The sequence below is a fragment of the Neurospora hispaniola genome, assembly GCF_033458365.1.
Source record: "Neurospora hispaniola strain FGSC 10403 chromosome Unknown B0T23scaffold_1, whole genome shotgun sequence".
Taxonomy (NCBI): domain Eukaryota; kingdom Fungi; phylum Ascomycota; class Sordariomycetes; order Sordariales; family Sordariaceae; genus Neurospora; species Neurospora hispaniola.
In genome coordinates this window covers 360,321-380,576 of record NW_026944406.1, presented here as the reverse complement: position 1 = coordinate 380,576, position 20,256 = coordinate 360,321, and the positions used below count along the sequence as shown (strand labels likewise).

General features: G+C 50.5%; 10 protein-coding genes across 10 annotated transcripts; 4 read left to right on the top strand and 6 right to left on the bottom strand.

Moving 5' to 3' along the window:
* Positions 1-71: 71 nt before the first annotated feature.
* B0T23DRAFT_1956 (Rrp15p-domain-containing protein) lies at positions 72-1,544 on the bottom strand. The gene has a single exon (XM_062833289.1). The coding sequence runs from the start codon at positions 1,325-1,327 to the stop codon at positions 302-304; it is 1,026 nt and encodes a 341-aa protein (XP_062696438.1). The 5' UTR covers positions 1,328-1,544; the 3' UTR covers positions 72-301.
* A 503-nt stretch (positions 1,545-2,047) lies between these two features.
* Positions 2,048-2,990, top strand: B0T23DRAFT_400538 (uncharacterized protein; the record flags this gene model as incomplete). Its single annotated transcript, XM_062838495.1, has 6 exons — positions 2,048-2,073; positions 2,233-2,329; positions 2,627-2,736; position 2,766; positions 2,817-2,835; positions 2,950-2,990. The coding sequence occupies 6 exons, from the start codon at positions 2,048-2,050 to the stop codon at positions 2,988-2,990; spliced, it is 294 nt and encodes a 97-aa protein (XP_062696437.1).
* A 475-nt stretch (positions 2,991-3,465) lies between these two features.
* B0T23DRAFT_391514 (uncharacterized protein) lies at positions 3,466-4,837 on the bottom strand (the record flags this gene model as incomplete). Its single annotated transcript, XM_062837947.1, has 6 exons — positions 3,466-3,642; positions 4,027-4,103; positions 4,187-4,245; positions 4,328-4,365; positions 4,428-4,429; positions 4,768-4,837. The coding sequence occupies 6 exons, from the start codon at positions 4,835-4,837 to the stop codon at positions 3,466-3,468; spliced, it is 423 nt and encodes a 140-aa protein (XP_062696436.1).
* Positions 4,838-5,941: 1,104 nt separating this feature from the next.
* B0T23DRAFT_433718 (uncharacterized protein) lies at positions 5,942-7,336 on the top strand (the record flags this gene model as incomplete). Its single annotated transcript, XM_062840461.1, has 3 exons — positions 5,942-6,130; positions 6,244-7,006; positions 7,087-7,336. 3 exons carry the CDS (start codon positions 5,942-5,944, stop codon positions 7,236-7,238), a joined length of 1,104 nt encoding a protein of 367 aa, XP_062696435.1. The 3' UTR covers positions 7,239-7,336.
* Positions 7,337-7,786: 450 nt separating this feature from the next.
* Positions 7,787-9,577, top strand: B0T23DRAFT_308122 (uncharacterized protein; the record flags this gene model as incomplete). Its single annotated transcript, XM_062834461.1, has 2 exons — positions 7,787-8,002; positions 8,078-9,577. The coding sequence occupies 2 exons, from the start codon at positions 7,787-7,789 to the stop codon at positions 9,575-9,577; spliced, it is 1,716 nt and encodes a 571-aa protein (XP_062696434.1).
* A 470-nt stretch (positions 9,578-10,047) lies between these two features.
* Positions 10,048-10,536, bottom strand: B0T23DRAFT_306029 (uncharacterized protein; the record flags this gene model as incomplete). The annotated part of the gene is made up of 2 exons (XM_062834346.1): positions 10,048-10,126; positions 10,250-10,536. The coding sequence occupies 2 exons, from the start codon at positions 10,534-10,536 to the stop codon at positions 10,048-10,050; spliced, it is 366 nt and encodes a 121-aa protein (XP_062696433.1).
* A 700-nt stretch (positions 10,537-11,236) lies between these two features.
* Positions 11,237-11,862, top strand: B0T23DRAFT_400533 (uncharacterized protein; the record flags this gene model as incomplete). The annotated part of the gene is made up of 2 exons (XM_062838494.1): positions 11,237-11,441; positions 11,720-11,862. 2 exons carry the CDS (start codon positions 11,237-11,239, stop codon positions 11,860-11,862), a joined length of 348 nt encoding a protein of 115 aa, XP_062696432.1.
* A 2,220-nt stretch (positions 11,863-14,082) lies between these two features.
* B0T23DRAFT_307894 (uncharacterized protein) lies at positions 14,083-15,157 on the bottom strand (the record flags this gene model as incomplete). Its single annotated transcript, XM_062834446.1, has 2 exons — positions 14,083-14,517; positions 14,621-15,157. The coding sequence occupies 2 exons, from the start codon at positions 15,155-15,157 to the stop codon at positions 14,083-14,085; spliced, it is 972 nt and encodes a 323-aa protein (XP_062696431.1).
* Positions 15,158-16,357: 1,200 nt separating this feature from the next.
* B0T23DRAFT_368590 (uncharacterized protein) lies at positions 16,358-18,173 on the bottom strand. The gene is made up of 2 exons (XM_062836455.1): positions 17,822-18,173; positions 16,358-17,689 (listed from the first exon to the last, which is right to left on the bottom strand). Exons 1-2 carry the CDS (start codon positions 18,050-18,052, stop codon positions 16,634-16,636), a joined length of 1,287 nt encoding a protein of 428 aa, XP_062696430.1. The 5' UTR covers positions 18,053-18,173; the 3' UTR covers positions 16,358-16,633.
* A 395-nt stretch (positions 18,174-18,568) lies between these two features.
* B0T23DRAFT_368587 (uncharacterized protein) lies at positions 18,569-19,525 on the bottom strand. Its single transcript, XM_062836454.1, has 2 exons — positions 19,221-19,525; positions 18,569-19,131 (listed from the first exon to the last, which is right to left on the bottom strand). The coding sequence occupies exons 1-2, from the start codon at positions 19,349-19,351 to the stop codon at positions 18,774-18,776; spliced, it is 489 nt and encodes a 162-aa protein (XP_062696429.1). The 5' UTR covers positions 19,352-19,525; the 3' UTR covers positions 18,569-18,773.
* Between the last annotated feature and the right edge of the window lie 731 nt (positions 19,526-20,256).

Sequence of the window (20,256 nt, the reverse complement as noted above, 5' to 3'; positions counted from 1 at the left end):
AAAGGGAGACGGACGATGGAATATATATGGTACAAAAACGAGATCTGTTCCATTTCTGTCGGGTTGTTGAGGCGACGGCGTTCAGCGCAGAGTTTATCGGATGTCTGTGATGGGCAATTTTCATGTCGATGGAGATAGCGGATTGGCAAGAGCATGTTGACTTTTCAGATTTCGGCATGGAGCTTGTACGTTGTTCAACTATTTGCCCAAATCAAGGGCATGGATTGTACATAAGAAAATAGCCTAGACCTTGACAATATGCAAACAAACGATATCACCCCTCCACACCATAATAATTCCCTTAAGCCTCCTCCAAGCCACCCTTCTTCAATCCCCCACCACCGCTCGCAATCAAGTCCAAGAACCCCTTCCTCGACATCTCCGTAACCTTCTCCTCCCTCCTCTTCACGCCCACGATTCCCTCCTGCCTCGCCGCCCGTTCCGCCTCCTGCGCCTTGACCTGCGCCGCCCTAACCGCATTGAACAGCTTCACCACACCCCTCTGCGCCGTCTTCTTCAACCTCCTCTCCGTCTCCAGAATCTGGCCCGTCGTCTGCTCGCCCTCTTTACCATCCGGAATCTCCTCAATCTCGCCCGTCTGGATGTTCAACGTCCTAGTCTTGCTAGGGACCAACACATCACGCACCCGACCCTTCTCAAAAGCCAGACGCTTCTGCTCGCGCAAACGCTTGCGCGCCTTGGCTTCGAGCGCCGCATCAACCAGGGACTTGGCGGCGGCTGCGGACTCGGCGGAGCGCGCGACAATGGGGTCGGCGCGTCGCGAGGCAGGCAGCTTGGAGGAAAGCATTTTGGTGATGGAGGTAGCGAAGGCATCGGGGTCGTTGCGCTTGGATTTGGTTTGTTTCCTGTTGCCGTTCTCATCACCCGAGCCGTCAAGGTCGAATTCATCGTCGAGGTCGGAGCCCAGGTCGGAACCGCCGTCTAGGGAGTCGTCATCGTCGTCTTCGGAATCTGGGGCGTCTTTGGCGACGAATTTGGGTTTTGTTTGCGACTTCTTGGAGGACTTGTTTGATGGTTGTTCAGCGTCGGAATCATCAGAGTCGGATGCTTGCTCTTCGTCTGTGGATGCGCCGTCGTCGGCAACGAGGTTGTCTAGGTCTTCGTCGTCCGAGTCGAGGAGGTGGGCGGGAACGGCGGAGGTGCCGGCCTCCTCGTCGCTTTGGTCTTCAACATCTTGCTGCTCGTTGTCGGATTCCTCCTCTGAACTGCTGTGGTAGGCGGCCAATGCTTGCGCCTTCTGCTTCTTGGACGGTCGGACGGGCTTGCCCTTGCTGCTAGGGCCTTCTTTGCGCTTGGTGATGCCCATGGTTGTGATTGTGTGTGTGTGTGTGTGTCTGGTTTGATTGGATGTAGGTTGTATGTGAATTAAGCAGATGGAATTGTGGTTGTGGTTGTGATCGATTTGCCCAGCCGATCAAGCAGAGGGAGGAATACAGGCAGAACTGAATTGTTTATCGCGGATTGGAGATGTGCTGCCGAGATGGTCGAGGTTCGGAGTGCAGGTCCCTCCATTCGAAACTTCCCAATTGCTGAGGTGCTCTCCACTCAGAAATTTTTGGCGGTCGCGGCCGGCAATATGCCCTGTGCCCCTGTCCCTGTTTTGCGTTAACCCCACATTTGGTGGAACCAAGGGCAGCCCAGCGGGGATAGACGGTGGACCCGCTCTGCCGTCATCAGAATTACCCCTAACCCTGAGTTCTTGTGACTTCAACGGCTCAATTCGACGACAACCTCTTCTTCCCATGACAACTCGACATCGAGACGATCGAACAGTATGAAATTGTTTACGTGTTTCACATCTCGCGCTTTGGATCGATACGATCCCAAGCATATGGTCTCAGGACTCGTTACTCACGAACGGGCGGCAGCGACGAGACCTAACAAAGTTGACCTGCCCCTGGACTGAACATGAGCACCTCGATGAACAGCGGTCGGCATAATGTACAGACCTTTGTCTGAGCATGTTGCACTTTGGCGACCGATTGAATGTTGAAACTTTTGAACGTCATTTACAGTCGAACGATGCATGACGATATACCTGACCTCGATTAGGTAAGTAATGCAGGTCTATTCCGGTTTTTACATGTTGATTTACGTTGGACATACGCAAGTGGAATCTAGATGAATTCGACTGCCAACGTTGAATCGGTTCGCATTACATCGACCGCTGCGGCTCCATACACAATACCTCTCATCTTGCTGTACATACAGAGCACAGCTTCTGCCATCCAAGAGGCACGCTTCTGCAATTACAGTACATGTACCTCCCTACTTTCCCGAACCAGGTTTTCCTAGAAGGGGTGACCAGGTTCGATGTGTTAGAAATCCGTGGAGGATTCAAGATGTTACTGCATGTCATCTCGCGCCATTTACCAGGTACCGTACCTAGGTAGTGACACGTGGGTGAGGGATTGGAGGAAGAGTATTGGATCGGTGCCCTCAGGTCCTAAAATTTGAGCTTCGCAACTTCCCGTCGCCAGGTCGCTTCTCCCAACTTTGCGTGTAGTTTGGTTCACGATCTCACGCAAGAACCACTGCCATGGAGCAGAACTAGTTCGATGTGGGCTGTAGAAGCAACGCTCGGCTTGAACTTGTTCATTTCCAGAGATGGAACAACGCCAAGTGGAAAGGTGGGATGTCAGCACACGGTCACGGGTTCCTCATGGTTGCCGAGACAATACGGGAGCATCGTCAAGATCCACCTTCATACCTTGGGTAAGTCAATGTATTCTCTTTGCCTTTAGAGTTTCTAATTGCTGACTGATGTTCAAACCCCCCGAAACATTCACACCCAGACTGATGCTGCGCTTTCCCGTAGTCAGGAAATATGTGAATCTCGTTACTAACGCATCGTGCATCCAGCGCCAAGGAATCACTACTTGTGAATGTGAAAGTTACCAGTCTGATGCCATACTCTGTTGCTGACAGATTCTGGAAGTTTGGACATGTTCCTTCAAGACGGACCATGACTTGCCTTACCGGCCCGAAGTCTAGGAATGGATCCAAACTATTTATAACACCCGACAATTAGTTCATCGGCTGTTTATTTGCAGCCCAAGAAGTCTTGGGGAAAAAAAAGCTGACACCATTGATCATCTTCCATCATACGCCAAAATTTCGACCAAAGACCCCGAACGTCTTGGTCTCAACGACTGTAGCGGCAAGGTCATAGGTACCCACACGCCGTATTGGCTCAAGATCCATCCCGATCAAAAACCAGAACACTTGAATAAACCAGAAAATCATCATGATCTCCTCTACCTGTGCTTGATCGCACAAATCCCAGATACAGAACTCTCAAAAGGTGCTGGGCTAACCCTACAAGAATCTAGAGCGTTCCCTACCATTTCTTGATGTCTTGTAGTGTGATATTACTACCCCTACTATTGCGACCTTGACAAGAACTGCTTGTTAGCAGATGGTGCGCTGGTTTATTGCTTTTTATTACTTGGAGGGTGTGGTGCTGGGATTGTTGAGGGAGGAGGCAGAAATGGAAAAGGCACAGATGGGGAAGGCAGAGATGGGGAAGGCACGGATGAAGATGCCAAAGGTGGGGGAAGGAGTGGACAAAGCAGAGACGGTAGGAGCAATGATTGATGGAGTAGAGATGGGGAAAGCAGACTGAGACAGAGGAAGCAAAGATGAACGAAGCAAGTTCAACATCTGTTGGGTCAGAGACCTCTTTTCTGCGGGTATCTCATCTGGTACTGTTTCCTCTGGTGGTCTGGCTTGGGAGGGTTTGTCTTCGGAGTTTCGTCTCCACAGAGTTCGTCTTCGCAGTTCATCTTCGAGGGCACAACTTGTGACAGTCATTCTTCTGATGCTCCACCTCCCGACGGTTCACTTTCCGAATGTCCTACCTCCGACGGCCGATTTTTCTGATGAAATTATTGGCATGGCTGGATTTCAAGGTATCTGCAGTTTGGGACCTTTCTGTCGGTATTTCGTGCGGTGTTAACCCCGTTTCTGAGGCCATCGTGGTGACAAACCACAGGCAGCGCTTACACGATCACGATGTCTCAGATGGGCGCACTCATCCACTGCCGAGGCAAGCCCAAAGACCTGAGCGCATAAGCCTCTTTCTTGAGGCATGTACAGGTGAGCACTTCTACTATTCCATGACATTTCCCGACCTCTACTGTACCTCTAGACTCGCAAAGCTTACCACCGTCAATCTCCTCTTTAGGCGCCGGGTAGGGGGTAAGCCCAAACCTGTAAATTGAACTGGACCCAAGTTAGAATACGCAAGTTACCTAGAGTGGTGGGCATTGTCCTCGCGTTTCCACATGGACACATGCTTGCATACCCTATGCTGGTAAGGGGAGCGCCGGGTTCTGCATGCCTCTAGCAAAGCAAGTCACGACAGCACCTTGCGACACATTTAGCGAAACTGAGCATGTACCTACCTCTAATCGAGGTACAGGTAGGTTATCAACCATTACATCGGAGGGGGCTTTCAGTTGTGGATGGGACTAATGTAGAATTTAGGGCGAGACGTCGCATGAGACTGAGAGACGACATGATGCCGAGGATCACATGCATCATCTTGCAGTTACGATCAAAGAGACTCTGATATACTACCGTAGAAACTCGAGAGATTCAGTATCGAAAACCTCCTATCTGAGCGCCTGGCAGAGCACATATCTGTGCAGGACAGACCCGAACCTGTGCATTGAAACGCACACAAATTACAGTAGTGGCCGATATTTTCGAATGTTCACTACCGTAGAAACTCGAGAAACTCACCACCGTCAATCTCCTCTTTGAGCGCCCGATTGGGGACATAGTAGTGCAGGTCGAGCCCGATTCTGTACATTGGAATGCACCCAAGTTAGAGTGGTAGGTAATATCATCGAGTTTTCACTAACTGAACAGACACATCTGCTTACATATGCTGGTTTACGGGCCGCCGCGTTATGCCCTGCCAAGCGCTTAAAGAGGAGATTGACGGTGGTGAGTTTCTCGAGTTTCTACGGTATCCTATCCTTCCATATCTGACTACAGCATATCTTACTTACCTAGGTAGGTACCTTTGTTACTATCGGATTTCTAATTCCCTCTAACTAGCTCATCTATACAAATAGCTGACTTGCTGAGCAGTCCATAGCCCATGTATGTCTCTGATACCATGCATCGATGCTCTCCTTAACTTGCGGCAATGGGACTGCACTCACCATGTACCATATTCTTCATGTAAGAGGTGCCTTACGCTTGATGTTCAAGAACCTGGCCTACCTACCTCAAATAATGGGGTGCCTACATAAAATGCATTCCCCGCCTGCTGGCTGGTAGCTATGATGAGGAGCTTGACGTTTACTGCAAATCCAAACGGTCTCAGGCGAATACCAACACCTTCATGTCACACGGATTGCCGAGAGCAACGACCAGAGCGCTTTGGCTCTATAAAATAACCCAGTTGTTTTCTCCTGTTGGCCGAGTATCTCTGTGATCATTCGGTCTTTCACAGTCGACAAGCCAAGAAATCTCGACACATTGTTAATGCTCGCAACGCCCTCTCGCCCTTGACATCCACTTGTCTTGCTTCTTCCTTTATTGCCGGTGACGATCTGGTTTTCGGCGACTCTAGGAACTATCCCAGCGTCCGATTCCTGTATCGTTGCGCAAGACAGTCAACCGATCCGGGAGACTATCAATGTCGATCTGCGCTGCCCATACTTGCCATACCTTGTACCGGTAATGTTGGCCATCATGTTCGAAGCTGTGTTGACGGGTGTTGATGCTAACTACCGGCGGCGTCCTTCAGTCTTCTTGAACCAATTTTGGCTCTTCACTTAGGAGGAGCCTTCCACTACGCGATACATTCCACTTGCAAGCGATTCAACTTCCAGTGGTTTCATGATTCCTCCCCTTAACCGGTACTTGGAATATAAATACGGACGACTTAGTGTCCGTCGAAGCAATGGAGAAAGACGCTGCCTTGTCCGTGGTCAACCACGAATTTGTCGGTGGCAGAATCATGTGGTTGCCCAAGAAGGTGATGATAGAACCTGGTAATCTACCAGCCCTGGATGATAAGTTATTCGATCATCCGGTTTTGATCATATCCGAGCATCGCGAGGAGCAAACAGATATTGTTCGCGTCTTGATTGTATGTGCTTCCTGGTGTAGACCCCCATACATTCACGCGCATACCTTTTCATCAGATAACCGCCCAACCATTTCACTGCTGATCACATTGCTAATTGAAATTCTGTTATCCAGATAACCACTTTCGCAAAAGAGGGTCTGGAGACTAGACATGGCCGGTCCCTCCCATGCCGATATTACCTGCCGCTCCCTGGCGCGCCTGGCCATCCCTGTTCGAAATGGAGCGAAGACGTACCCTCCAATTTGACGTTCGCCGAGGGGAACGGGAATGAAAAGGCTCTCCGTGATTCTTGGATAAATGCCAAAGCGTCCTATTCGGTGTCGTACCAGTGCCTCATCAACTGGAAAAATATGCAGAGGACCCCGACACTTACCGAGGAGTCTCTTAGGGACGTGATTAACTATCACACGGAGAGGGTACCTAAAATTGAGAGGTGGGATGAGGCAGAGAGACGCTCAAAGGAGGAGGAGGAGAAGGAAGAGGAGAAGAGGATAGATGAAATAAGGTTGCGACCATCATGGCGGCTACCTTTGCAACACCCCGTGAGCGAGACTCGCGGGGTTGTCAGCACAACAACATACTCTTCTGAGATGTCAATATCTCAGAGTGCGGTAATGTTGGCGAAAAATGATCGATGTGATGGAGGTGCGCGATGGATGCGGCAAGTCCGGAGGGAGGGGAAAGGCTGGTGCCCTCTGGGGTGTCTCTGCTGTTACTGCTGCGATAATTGGAGAGATAGGAGGTGTGCGTACAGTGATCCTCCAAGGTCGAAATCAATTTCGGCCTTGATTCCTAATCCCGGTTCGCACATTTACAGAGTGGTGGACGAGAGACCGATCAAAAGGACCTTTTATGATAAGAATAGAGGTTCCCGAGGTGAGTTCAGCGCCGCCACCACCTCTACCTCTTACCACACTCCTGTGTTCTCGTTATTTTGCTGACATCCATGATTCTAGCCCACGTATCTGAGAGGAGACCGGTTATGGATTTCTCCACGAGCCTTTGCCAGAAGCCACTGGTTTCGGCACCTACCGAGGTGCTGGTCATAGCCAGTTTCGACGTTTTGTCCCAGGAAACTGGGGTCGGCAATGCGCAAAACCTCCTTTAATGAGTTGCTGGTTTCCTCCAGTCCTTGGCGGCACATGATAGGAGGTAGCCCACCGCTCGTGGGCAATTTGGTTTCATCAAGTTCATCACGCACTCCAGCGCCTTTCACTTCACTTTTCTCCTGGTTCAACTGTTTCACTTCTGTTGTTGGCCCGAATTTGCGGCCGGTCTGCCTCGTAGCCTGATCGGCTACCTCGATGCTACCTAGATGCTGGTCTATCGTCCCAAGCACTTGTGCGACCACCCTCCTCATTGGATCTGCGCAAGCTCATATGCATGCATGCGACTGGGCGGGCCGGTGCGACGGGCCACCACGGCGACACACACCATCACCAAGCCACGTTCCCCCACACGGTTATCAACCAGTCAGCCAACGGGTGTGAAGAAGGGTACAAACAGATGAAAACATAACAACAATCGATCTGCCGTTCTGTGATGGTTGTTCAGCTGTGCCCGAGCTCCTTCATTTCCATGAAGACTCGAAGGGGTGGATTCCGATCTTTCATCTATGTCGACAGCTTCGCTTGAAAATTGCGATACTTGCCCAAAATGCCGTCCGCCCGCCGTGCTGTCAAGAAAAAACGACGATCTCAGACCACTCAAAATGACGTGCCAAAACCGCCCAATCTGGGTGGCCGTATAATGTGGCTGCCCAAACTTAACGAGTTGAAGACACCGAGCGGACTTCCAGACGCCTGCCATGATCACCCAGTCATCCTACTATCCCCAAAACTGCTGCCTAACAATGAGGTCGTTGTCTTGATGGTAAGTTCCATTCGCCATTGTCCCAAGACTCATAACTCCACTCATTCTTTCCCCAGACTAACAGATGCATCATAGGTGACCTCCTTTGGCGGCAGGGACCTACAAACCCGGCACCGGCATAACTACGAAAGATGGATGCGGGCACACTACCTCCCCATCGACCCATCGCCCGCTCATCCCGACGAACCAGACAAGAACGTGGTGCTGAAACTTGGCGGTGGTGCGGTTCTGAGAAAGAACTCGTGGGTAAACACGGAGACGCAGTATCGGGTGGTCTTCCACCTATTGAGAAACTATGACAGCAGGTCGGGGAAGCTCTTCGTGCTTATGCCGGAGTCTTATGGGAGGTTAAAGGACTTTGTTGGGTTTAGGGCTGATGAGATCGTCGCTGGTCCGTCTGGGACATCGGAACCGGGAGCCACACCGGCAGTAACACAGACAGCCACGCCCCCATTGACTCCCGAACTCAGACCGGTAGTCGTTCCAGAACCAGTACCGGAGCCGGCGACCCAGCTACCGGAAGTTGTCGAGCCGGCAATGACACACGACTCGGACTCGGACACCACCATTGTCGCGGAGGATTATTGGGAAGCCGATAGAAGACGCCGCCGGGAGCAACTCCTCAACCAGCAGCCCGTCATACAGACCTACCGTCCTGTGCCTCCACCGAATGTGCCTGTAGCCCCGAGCAGGTCAAGCACTGTCCAGGCCCTTCAACAAGCCAACAACGAGCGATCATCCCTCCTCCGTCCACAGACCCAAGCGACAGCACCCAATCCGCCATCGAAATTGCAAGTACCGATTCCAGCAACCAGAACAGGATACGGAACCGTATCATCGTCATCCCGTCCCGCCGCAGCATCTCATACCCCAAGATCATATGGGCAGGTTCGCTCCCAGTTCTTTGAGGCTCTAGAAAGAGACCAGGACTTACTCATAGCCGCTGTAAGAGCCCGGGCTCGGGCCTGGGCCCGGGCTCGAGCCGCTGCCAAACTCAAACTCGCCATCCTCAAACGAAAGAAACCCAGACGTACTTGGTTTTCTCAGTTGGGCTTCCCCTTTCGAGTTGACTTTATCTTCTTCGGTGTTGCTTCCACGGATGTGCGGAATCGCGCTCGCGCTTATGATCGCGCTGTTGACACTGCTCGTGCTCAGATGATGAGACAGGGCGGATATGAAAGCATGATTACCGAGGCTGAAGTACGAGCTATAGAGTGGGAGGTAAATGCTGGACCGGCGTATGAGTATGCGCGTATTGCTCCCTCCGGTATAGACAGGGAGAGGGGATGTAAGGGGAGGCTGTCGATGCTTGCTAAGGGTACGCTTGTTGTTGTAATCCTGTTGGTTCAGGCGATCTTGCTGGCGGCGGTCGTGTGGAGCGTGGTGCAATATGAGGCCGACACGGCGGTAGTTGAGTGGGTTGCGAGAGCGGCTGGTAAGGTGGTAGACGCGTGGGAGTTTCTTGTTTATTGGTTTTGGGTAATTGTTGATGTCTTGGTGAAACTCATTATTGGTCTATTGTATCTCGCTTTCATCATTGTCTGTTTTGCGCTCTGTTGTGGTGGAGGAGCGTAGTAGGTACAGTCTGCTTGCGTTGGGTCGAAAGGAAAGGTGGTCGTGCTGAGGAAGGTGCCTCTGGTTCGAGTTGTTGTTTGGGAGGCGACGATGATTGCGCCTGCGACTTTAGGCTTTTATGACTGGGAAGACCGCTGGTTTGATATTTGTTAGCTTATGACCTGATACTTGTTAGCATTAGTATTTGTTGAAATTATTGTCTTCTCGGCTCTTTCCCCCCATTTGCTTCCCTCAGCATTCAGTCCGCATGCACCCCTTGCACTAATCTTCTCGTCTTCTCCCCCCCCCCCCCTCCTTCTCATCCCCTTATTCCTTGTTCTTTTAAAATTCTTACAATCTAATACCCGCTACGTATCATGGGCTAATGTTCACAGCAATAAGAAAAGGCATACACGCCCTCCAGTCATGAAACAACCTAACCGCAGGAAAGCAGTAGTACATCACGATACTGACCTCGGTCGAGGTACCTCTCACAAATCAATGTACCGTATTTCTGCAGCTGATGCTTTTCGCAGCGCGATCTTGACCCACGCCCTGCATTCGTATTTCCTATGTCGTCTATGTCCTTTCCTGATACTCAGTCCCAGGTCAACTTCAAGCAAATCTCCAACCCATCAGCATCACTAACCACTACATGTGCCCAAAGCCTGCCTCAAGAGGTAGTCCCTTCACAAGAGACGGAGAAATTGCACCTGCGTCTGCTCAGTTTGAGCAACTGAAGCCGTGCCCTCGGACTTCACAGTGTCTTCGCCGGTGGAAGTATCTTCTTGGACCAAGTGATCACCTGCAATCTCTCCTTGCCCATCTGGTTTATCGTTGCTAGCTGGCTGGTTATTGTGCGAGGGACCTAGATCATGACTCTCCGTGGTAGACTCTTTGTGTAATGCTTGTTGATGGACACTCGCCGTCCCGTCGGGAGCCTCCTTCTCGCTCGAAGATAGATGGTTGTTAGGTTCCATTATTTTCTGTTTTTCATCCTACTTGACTTGTGATTGTTCTAGTGCTTGCTTTTACTGGTTGAAGGGATCCAATCTGATGATGTGGTTGGTGTGCTGGGGTTCAGAAAGCTTAGGGAAACATGAAGAATAGGTACTGGGAATGAACAAGGGCCGGTAAGATAGTTCTTATATTGCTCGCACCCCGTGTTGTCGGCGAGGAAGTCATTGTAGTGCAATGATGAGCCTGGAAACTCTTGTGTGAACAAACTGAGGCGCCGTTTGCATTGTTGGAATCTGTGTTGTTTGCTCTAGCCCGTTGTGGTGTGTTACAATGTCGGGCTGCCTTGTTGTGCAACCACCGGTCCGATGGTCTTTGATCTGTAGAGGTACCTGGTATTCACCGTTCACGTTAAAGCCCCATCCACAGCCTTAAGAACATTGACTCAGACAGATCCAAGTACCGATATATCGAAGCACCCTATTTGTTGGGTCCTACTCCCAATCGTCCCCCGCATCAGAGGTACCTACACGCGCATTTAGCTCCGCCGGAGACACTCCGGTCTCCCTCTTTATAGCCCGAGCCATCTCGACGCGACAAGCATAGCAGTAGCAAGTTGGCCCATATTGAGCTTGAAACCAAGGGTTCTTAGCAATAGCATCAACCATCTCAAAAAAAAAAAAAAACCAAAAACAACACATACGGCTCGTAATTTCGCTTAAAATGCTCACATACCGCCTTCCCTACAGCCGCGCCTACTCCCATCAACCCTCTACCCATTACCTTCAAAGCTTCGCTACCTCTACCGGCTGCTACCTCCGCAAACATCTCCCTGCGAACCTGGCTGTGCCAAAACGTCCAGCCAAGAGCCCCAACGCCGCCGATGATTGCAGACATAACCCACGAAACCAACACCAGTCCTACAACAGTGAGCTTTGGTAATGTCACGACATGCACCCGGTACCGAGGCTCTCTGTCTGAGACTTCAGGTTTGGTTAGATGCCGTTGATCTTGGGGCAGGTTTTGAGTAGAGGTAGAGGTATGATTGCTGCCACCTGTAGAGGCATTTTCACTTGTGCCATCAGGGTCTGTGGCAGTGCGGTTGCGGTCACTATTGACGACGTGTTGAGAAAATGGATCATCGAAGCGGCCATTTATCTTTTTGAGCCTGAGCATGACGCTCTTGCGTAGCTCTTCTTTGAGCAGCTGGAGGTGCCAGTCTGAGGACGCTTGAGGTGAAGGATCGTCGTTGTCAGGTGGTGGAGTTGGAGGCTGCGGAACGACGCAGTAAGGTTGTGATTCTCGGGGTCCGGACGGTTGAGGAATCATTGGAGAAGTTTGGGTGGTAGAGGTGTCTAATGGGAGGCTCTGTGGTCTCATTTATCGATTCAATGTCTTCAAGCAGGAGCTGGTCGGTCGGGTCGTGCTTGACTTCCTAGAGGTATTCTTTCGAGTCCGTTTGAGCGGCGGCTCTTATGTTTGGCTCCGTGAAAGACTGTGCTCTGGGCTGTTCTGAATTGATTGGTCAACGTTGAGGCGTTCTGATTTGTCCCATTGGTGAGGGTCGCAGTAGGCCTCTCGCAGACTCGGTGATACTCTGGTGCGGGGTAGCTGAGTGTTTGACTTGATCCAGCAGGGTTTGCGTAGACAAGGAAAGAAGATCCTCTGTCACTAATGTGTTCTTGCCAGCTCTGTCGATACGCCACTGACCTTGATACCAGGGAGGTTTGGACTTTCCGATGTCAATGGAAATTGGAGCAGGGAGAGTTTGCTGAGTTGAACGGACTGGAGTCAACGTACCTCTAAAAACGAGGCAGGACGGAAGGATTGTTGAGTTTGTGAACAAAAAAAAAGGAAGCAGTGGGACGAGCAGAGAGTGGGGGATATTTACGATTCAGCACCGGTTTATTCGTTTGTTTGCGATGCTTGGTACCTTCCTCTACGTCGCGGGACCTAGCAAGTTCTGGCGACTGCGTTGTTTGTTCTACAACTGTGTTTCCTTTGAACATATGGGTGATCACATCCATTCAGTCCTGATAACGAGCTCCCGGCTCCATCGGCTGATGTTCTCGCTCTTCCACCATCCAAACATTTGGCTTCCATTCACCTTCTTACCTCAGACACTGGTACTTCAGGCGGATGCCTCGAGCAGAGAAGGCTCTCAAGCGCTTGCCCACCTAATCAAGCCCTTTTCGTTATTACTATTTCCATCTTGGACCAGCCCAGGTCCCCTCCCCCCCCCCCCCCCCCCAAAAAAAAAAAAAAAAGAAAAAGAAAAAAAAACGGGTCAGACCTTCGAAGCTGTCCAAGTCAACCTGGAACCAAATCAGATCCATAACATACCTCTACCAACTAGGAACCTCTATTATATTACATAAGACTGATCTCTAATCTCTATGTATTTATTGAGGACACACACCAAGATACCTCTACCATTCCCCAACCTTATATGGCTTGATTACTATAACTACCTGTCTAATGGGCTCTATCCTACGTCCAGGACACTGCCTTATTACCTCTAGATACCTCTAGCGAGCGGTTGCAAGGATAAACCGAACGCGTTATGATCCAGTACATTACACCTTCGACATGCTATCTCATCCAATTATGCGTCTTGCCTACGCGTTTTGTCAATAGTCAAAATATTCTTCGGATTGAAGAAGACAAAGTTGACGCGGCGCGATGTTTTCACAAATCTGTACCAGACATATCATTGTTTGACAGCGTCAATTTTGTGTCAAAGCGAGTGCTTTTGGACAGTCCAACTTGGAGGGTCCACTATGTTTCCTTCATTCCACTTTCCATAATCACTCGGAGATAGCAAGAGTTAAACCCAATCTGCCCGTAACTTCCTCGATTCGTCCATGTCCCAAAAACCGCAAGTCGACCCAATCCCAAGCTGGCAAGTACAACAGTCCCACCCATCCCCATCCTGTCCATCCCAAATCCAAAACCAGAACCCATTACAAGCCAAAAGCACCGCCCGCTCCAAAACCCAGAACCAAACGCCATATCGCCCCGAATCCCTCCATGACTACCTCGGTAGACCCAAACTCCCTCATTCTCCTACTCCACCCAGGTTGACATCTGTGCACTCGGCCCACGACTCCAACCTTCCACAATCACCGTCCCGCAGCTCCAATCCAGCTCCCATCCTGGCCATCCTGCCCACCCCTTGCCCAGTCCCGGTCGGACTGAGTAAGGGGTAAATCGGTAAAGTATAATGGTTAGCGGTTGAACAACAACTTACGAAAGGAAAGGGTAGGGGTATTTTACTTGTGACTTACGTGTTTGAGTGTGATGTCGCACTTTCAGAGTCCCTAGATTTCCATCAGCTAGACACAGTCATAGTTCGATGCAATCATCAGTGAGAGAGAGACTTACTTCAGTCGGTAGGCAACCTGGAACCTTGTGATGCTTCCCCACCGCCCCTAGAGGTAGAGGTACCCAAGAAAGAGCAACAGCCGGGCATCGTGCAGCCAGGCCGAGCCACCCACAACCGTCATCGAGCTTCCATGGAAACGGAACCCGTCAAAGCCTAGGTGTACGAACGAAAACCAGACCGAAGTCTACTCTTCCGCTCTATGCGTCTTCGGCTTCTTGGGCCTCTTCCGCTTCTTGTCCCCGCCTTGGCTGTTCGGGTCCTTCATCATGTACTCGATGAGACTTTCTTCCAGTGGAGGGCGGTTCGTCATGAACTCCTCAAGCTTGTGGAACGAAGCCTCGTCGATGGAGTAGTCTTGCGCAAAGAGGCCTCCATCCTTGTACGCAACAAGGAGGTCGAAGGCGACATTGCGCATGTGCGTCGTGTTGACGAAGGAAGTTGCTTTCTGGTTGTGGGGCTTCTTAGTGGTCTTGACCATGAAGTTCCTCACGGGGTCATCGGGGTGGGGTTCGGTCTCGAGAGCACCTTCGATGGGGAGGAAGTAGGACCTCGCCTTGACGGCTTCTTCAGAGTTTCCGGGGAATCTCTTCAGGAGACTGTTGTCTTGGAACGAGGTCAACTGGTGGGTGGGTGTGAATGTGTGGTTAGTTCCAACTTTCCAGTTACACGCCGTCTTGTTCGGTAACGGGCCGGGTCACAGCAAGAGAGGATCGGGTACTTACTACCAAAAAGTCGACGGTGCCGTCCTCCTTAACTTTGGGTGACATGATGAGGGCAGGATGAGGAGGCAAGCCCTTCTTCTTGTCCAGAGGACCTCGAGGCAGATCTCTCACAGCCTTGGGTCCAGCCCACAAGATACGTCCTGCGAGATCTTCATCCCGGCACGTCAGGTCATGCGAAGATTGGAGAGTCAGCAGTGGCTTCTCCGAATCATTGGCCTCATGACCGTCGTGGCGAGATGTGGGGTTGATGGGCCCCGAGATGCTGGTTTGTGGTGCCAGCGAGCTGAGAGATGGCTGAGGAAGGTCCTCGTCTGAGACCCTTCCGATGTTGATGTTGGTGGAGGTGGGGATGGCGTTGCCGTTATCGACGTCGTCGCCGACACGGAGACGCTTGGTTCCCGCACCCTCATCGTCATCGTCGTCATCGAATCGGCGGCGCTTGGTTCCGGCGAGCGCGCTGGGGTTGGCAGTCAAGACCGCCTTGGTCTCGTCAATCTGGCCGAGGACTTCCTCGACGTTCTTCTCCGTGGGTGCCATGTTGAGGGTGAGGTAAGGGTAGCGGAGTGAGGAGAGGGAGTGAGGAAGGGGAAGTGGGGTGGAGGAAATGATGGGGAGAGTGCCGTGCTGTTGGAACCCTTGGGCTCGTTGGACGCGGTTTTCCCGGTGTGGTTGCTGGAAATGGCCTTCCTAAAGACCTGATGGAGATGGAGTGGTGGTTAACGTGTAACCGAGAGAGAAACTGGTGGTAGAACGCAACGTAGAAGTTGGACAATGGATCGTGATGGGTAGAGTTCTGGTGGAACGCGGGGTTCTTGAATGTGGAAGGAAGTGAGAGTTATGCTACCGGTTTTTGGGCTACGGCAGAAATTGTAAGATTGAAAATGACATGAATCTAGAACCGTTACCCTGACAACTTCGAGCAGGCAATGATAACAGCCCGCGAAACTTTCGGTTCTTTGGTAGAGGTAGGTAAAATTCAGGACGTTACCACTTTATCTCTCTCCCGGAGTTCGGTATCATATTTCCCTCTCGTCCAAGATATATCCATCATCTCCCACTAGGTCATATCTGCTTCCCAACACGTATTCAGTAGTCCCCAAGAGGCCTTTATTAGAAGTAATTCTTGAGATTTGACTTAACTACAGTCTCAGTGTAATTCATCTTTGCGCATGTGCTGCTAGGATCAAATCGAGCAGGCTGAGAATTATTCATTTGGTTCTATATAGACTGAAAGATACTCGTAAATAGGTACCTAGGTCGTGTACTTCCGTTGGAGGTTTCAATACCACAATACCTCATCTTATTGAAACTTTGTACGTACAGAATTAAAACTGTTCTCGTTGCCACGGGTAGCAAACATGACGGACTGGACTTCGAACGACCAATGAACGGAAGGCAAAGCCCACAAGTGAGTGAGAATGGCCAGGAAATGGAAGGCACGCGAAGAACAGAAAAATAAGCCAGAGATACTTACCTCTACCTTACTCGGTGAGAAAAGGAAGGTGCGGCTTGGTTTCTGGATTGAGGGGTGGGTTCAGAATAATGGAGGTACCTGCGTTCTTCTTTTCCTGAGTGACACTTCAATTTTTGTAGGCACTTGGCTTTATATGAGAACAGACTGAATCTGGGCGAGCAGGTATCAGGCTATGAGAACCATCCCACGATGAAGGACACATTTGATGTCAACTAGAGGTAAACGTACCTCCGTCACTCTGCCACCGAGGGCCAGACCAGTTTGCGTCGTGAAACAGGATGGGACTGTGACGGTCCGTCAAGATCTAGTGGGAACGTTGGATTTCACTGCAACTATTGACGAATGCTATAACTGCCCCAGGTATATATTTGCGAAGTGCAGTGACTGGCACAGCTGTTATAGCCGAGCCATTGTGGAACGTACATGCAATGTTTGGACTCACAAATCCGATCATTGCCTGCACGCTTTACACAAGCGAGAAAAAATCCCTGCCCAGGGGCGTGTCGTCCGCCTTGAATGAGCCTCAACGCGTTCCAATCTCACTCTATAATCCGGAGACAAGCTACATCCCACGCCAGCATCAAGATCTGATCCCACTTGGACCCCCTCCCTCCCGGATACCGCTCATAATACGCGTGAAGAACACAGGCACTCAGGCTTGCTATGGCATAATGCCCCCACTTTCTTTTAAAGTGTCTGGCCACCGCCCATGCCATTTTAGCAAGAGCGTCCTTCGCCGCAACCACGATCTGGAGGTTCTTCCAGGCAGCCACGAACATCACTTCTTGGACGCCCGCCTCAAGCTCCTCGACCACTTCCCTCCCAACTGTGCTCATACTGAAAGCTCCTCCAGCGGTTAGCATCGCAACGCAGGCTATGGCTACCCTGATGATATTCCTTCCAAATTTAGGCAAGTTGAGCGGACCTCCAAGACCGTAGACGTGACGGGCGCCGTTATCGCATGCCCATTTGCGCTTGAGGTGTTCCGTGAGAAAAGAGGCTTGCTCCGCATCCAGAAAATCGGAAGGAGTAGGAGACATGGGCTGCATGTGACTGTGCGTGGGAAATGGAGGCTCGGTTGCTTCTGATGTTTGTGTTGTTGCATGTCTCGACTGCGCTTGCTGGTTCTTAGCGGGCAGCGGTATATTGCCATTGTGAAATGGAAGGAGCATGCATGGACTCTGAGGCTCATTCTTGACAGCGAGTTGCTCCGTAAGATGCTCTCGCTCTACCTCCGGGTCTACAGGAACGTGACAAAGCGCAACAGTTGAGAAGCCGACAAACGCAGCCAGCTTTTGGTACGAGTCTTTGTCGAGGTGGAACCTTGGACTTTGAACGACGTACATGCAGTCGCTGCCGTTGGGGAGGTATTCCTCAAGTACCGAGAAGAGAACGGATCTTCTAGATTCCACCGAACCGTCCACGTAAGAATAGGTCTTTGGGTTGTAAGGCAAGACCTTGAGCATTACATTCTTCTCTGGCGTGTCCGGGTGAGGGGGTGTAGGCTCGATGGGAAGATATTTGGCCCTGTTCTTCATCCCTTTGCGGGAGGTTTTGAATCTTTGTGTAATGTCCCTACCACCGAAACTCGTCATCTTTGAAGAAGCTCAAATTAGTCATAAATACTAGGTACCTCCAATCATCAATATCTACCTGCCGTACTACCTTAAAGTATCCAAGGTACTGTTAGGAAGGGGGGATGCTATGCATTTGTAACATCAACTTACCCCTACTATCTCGACTTTGTTGCTCATAGAGATGCTCGGTGATAATATAACAACCGGATGGTCGTAGGACGCGTACCCTTGAGGAAGGCCTTTTACATTGCTTGGTAGCCACATGATAAGTCCAGCAAGACCTTCGGACTTCTGATCCGTGGCATATTGAATCGAGGATTGCAATTTCTTCTTCGTATTCGGCTCATGGGCCTCTGGATTCGGAACTGGCGCGCTCGACATGTTGAGAATTGACTCGAAGTTCAGTACTTCCCATGAGACTGGAATTTGTGAAGTGGATGACTGAGGATGTCGACTGTCGAAAAGACGAAACTCTGGCAGGACGCGAGGACTTGGGCAGCGATCGGGTAATTAGAGTGACGTTCACTTATCAATTACCTCTGCATTTATGTTGCATACAACCGTAGTGTAATCCGTTTACCTCACTCCCCGCTCGTTGGCTGTTCTGCATGCGGGGGTTAGAGACCTGGCGGCCATTGCAGCGGCCTGTTCCAAGCACACAGCCTCCCGTGATGTGGATAGGCGCATAGTCGGCCAATGGCGTTGCACAACGAAGGGCAGACTGGTGGGCAAAACTTTCCTGGGCATGGCCGGAATAATGGGCCAACGGCCAAGCCTGGGAGAGCTGGAAGGCAGAATACTTGACATAGGTAGGTATGTTTGGTGCCCGTTCACCGTTTCATGAGGATCATGGCTTTTGGCTTGTAGAAACAAAACCTTGATAAATGTCTAGGTAGGTATCTGAAGTTAAAGATATTGATTCTGTTGAAGTGAAACGAAGGATCACAAGGGTACCCTACTTAAGCGAGTGTGGTGACCTTGTTGATTGAAGAAGAATGGAAGAAGCAAGCTTGTGAGGGTAGGAGCATCCCTCAATTTATTCAAGACGGAAACGAGAATCCGAGCAAGTCAACATGTGTGGATCGAAATGCCAACCTGGAAGTCATTCAGTAGATTCTTCATGATCCCGGAAATGCCTCCTCCAAGGTCCGTCTAGGTAGGTGAAAGCTACTCCTATCATTCCTAACACCAGGCTCCCAAAACTTGCAATCCAGAGCGACGTCGTGAGTCGAGTTCCTAAATGCCATACCACCCAGCCCAACCCATGATGGAAACCCCAACATATGGATATGATAATTTCCAGTGCGTGCAATGTCGCGCCTGAAGCCACGTGAAGGGTCTTGATTCCCACCCAAAAGATCACAATGGTCAGAGTCACTACAACGCAGAAGAGGAGAACCAGCGTGGGTAAACCGATATAGCAAAAGCAAAACAAAACCGAGTACATTTGCATCATATCTCTAGAGGTAAGGTAAGGTAGGTATACATGGTGTTAGAGAGCTGCGTGTTGTTGCAGGGAGGGCTGATGGGTTTTGAAGGGGTGTCATACCTCCTTTGTTGCTCAGGATCGTCACCGCGGCTACTCTGGGAGGACGACTCGGATGTTTGAGATGGCTGGGGCAAACCAGACGGTGGGAAACGGTTAGACGGCTCGAACCGGGCGTGCTTATGTCCGTCCATGTTGTGCGGGACCAGACAGATGTTGGTGTTTTGTTGGAAGCGGACTGGAAAAGGTGACGATGAAAATGGCTACCACTGGGTAGAGGTATTTTGTGATTTTGAAGGGCAGTGGAATCGGTTATCGGAAAAGAAGAACCAGAAACAATGGCAGCCTAAATACCTCTACATAGAGGCACCTGAAGGAAGTGCCAGTGAATGGAAGCACGCCCATTGAAAGCATGCCCGCCCACTTTATTCTAGTGTTTGGGGGCCTAGAGGTAGTGCACGGACCTCCAACACTCTCTCCAGTCATCAATGGTAATAGTTGACGTGATTCGTCAAGAATGAGAAGTCAACCTGCACTGGTAGGTACCTCTATCGATGGTGTGATCAAGATATGGAGTTGCCCAAGATCCCAAGGGCTACAAATACCATAAATCCAACCATATACCCCATCCAACGCACCAGATGCTATAAAAGAGACGATACCGGTTCAAGCAAGCCTTGAGAGCTCCGGTATACCTTTGCTGCTGTCTCAAGTACGGGGACGATAATTTCAAGGCTATAGTATAGGACATTTGTTCCCAGCTAGAAGTAAAGAAGGACAAGGAAGGGTGAGATAAAAAAAAGTTGAGGAAGGATTGGAGTCGGAGCCAGTTCATTATGTGCTCTTCTAGATATCTCTCTCTCTGAGCATCGAGATTGTTCAAACCTTGCGTGAGCAAGATCTTCTACAATAACGTTCCAAGATAGGGATATTATAATGAATTTGCATACCCTGTACGGATGATTGTCCTACTGGCGAGCTTGGGAAGTATTTTGGGCTCTTTGGGATGCAGACCGTTGAATATGGTCAGACATGATTGCCTCTAGGTACCTTTAAGAGTCTAAGGTACATGTACCCGAGGCCAATCTTGCGAAATTTT

Coding starts and splice junctions, on each gene's coding strand:
- B0T23DRAFT_368587 (XM_062836454.1), bottom strand. CDS start 19,351: ATGGACGGACATAAGCACGCCCGGTTCGAGCCGTCTAACCGTTTCCCA. Junction 19,132..19,220: donor GATCCTGAGCAACAAAGGAG/GTATGACACCCC, acceptor CCTTACCTCTAG/AGATATGATGCAAATGTACT.
- B0T23DRAFT_1956 (XM_062833289.1), bottom strand. CDS start 1,327: ATGGGCATCACCAAGCGCAAAGAAGGCCCTAGCAGCAAGGGCAAGCCC.
- B0T23DRAFT_368590 (XM_062836455.1), bottom strand. CDS start 18,052: ATGTCGAGCGCGCCAGTTCCGAATCCAGAGGCCCATGAGCCGAATACG. Junction 17,690..17,821: donor ACAAAGTCGAGATAGTAGGG/GTAAGTTGATGT, acceptor GCTTCTTCAAAG/ATGACGAGTTTCGGTGGTAG.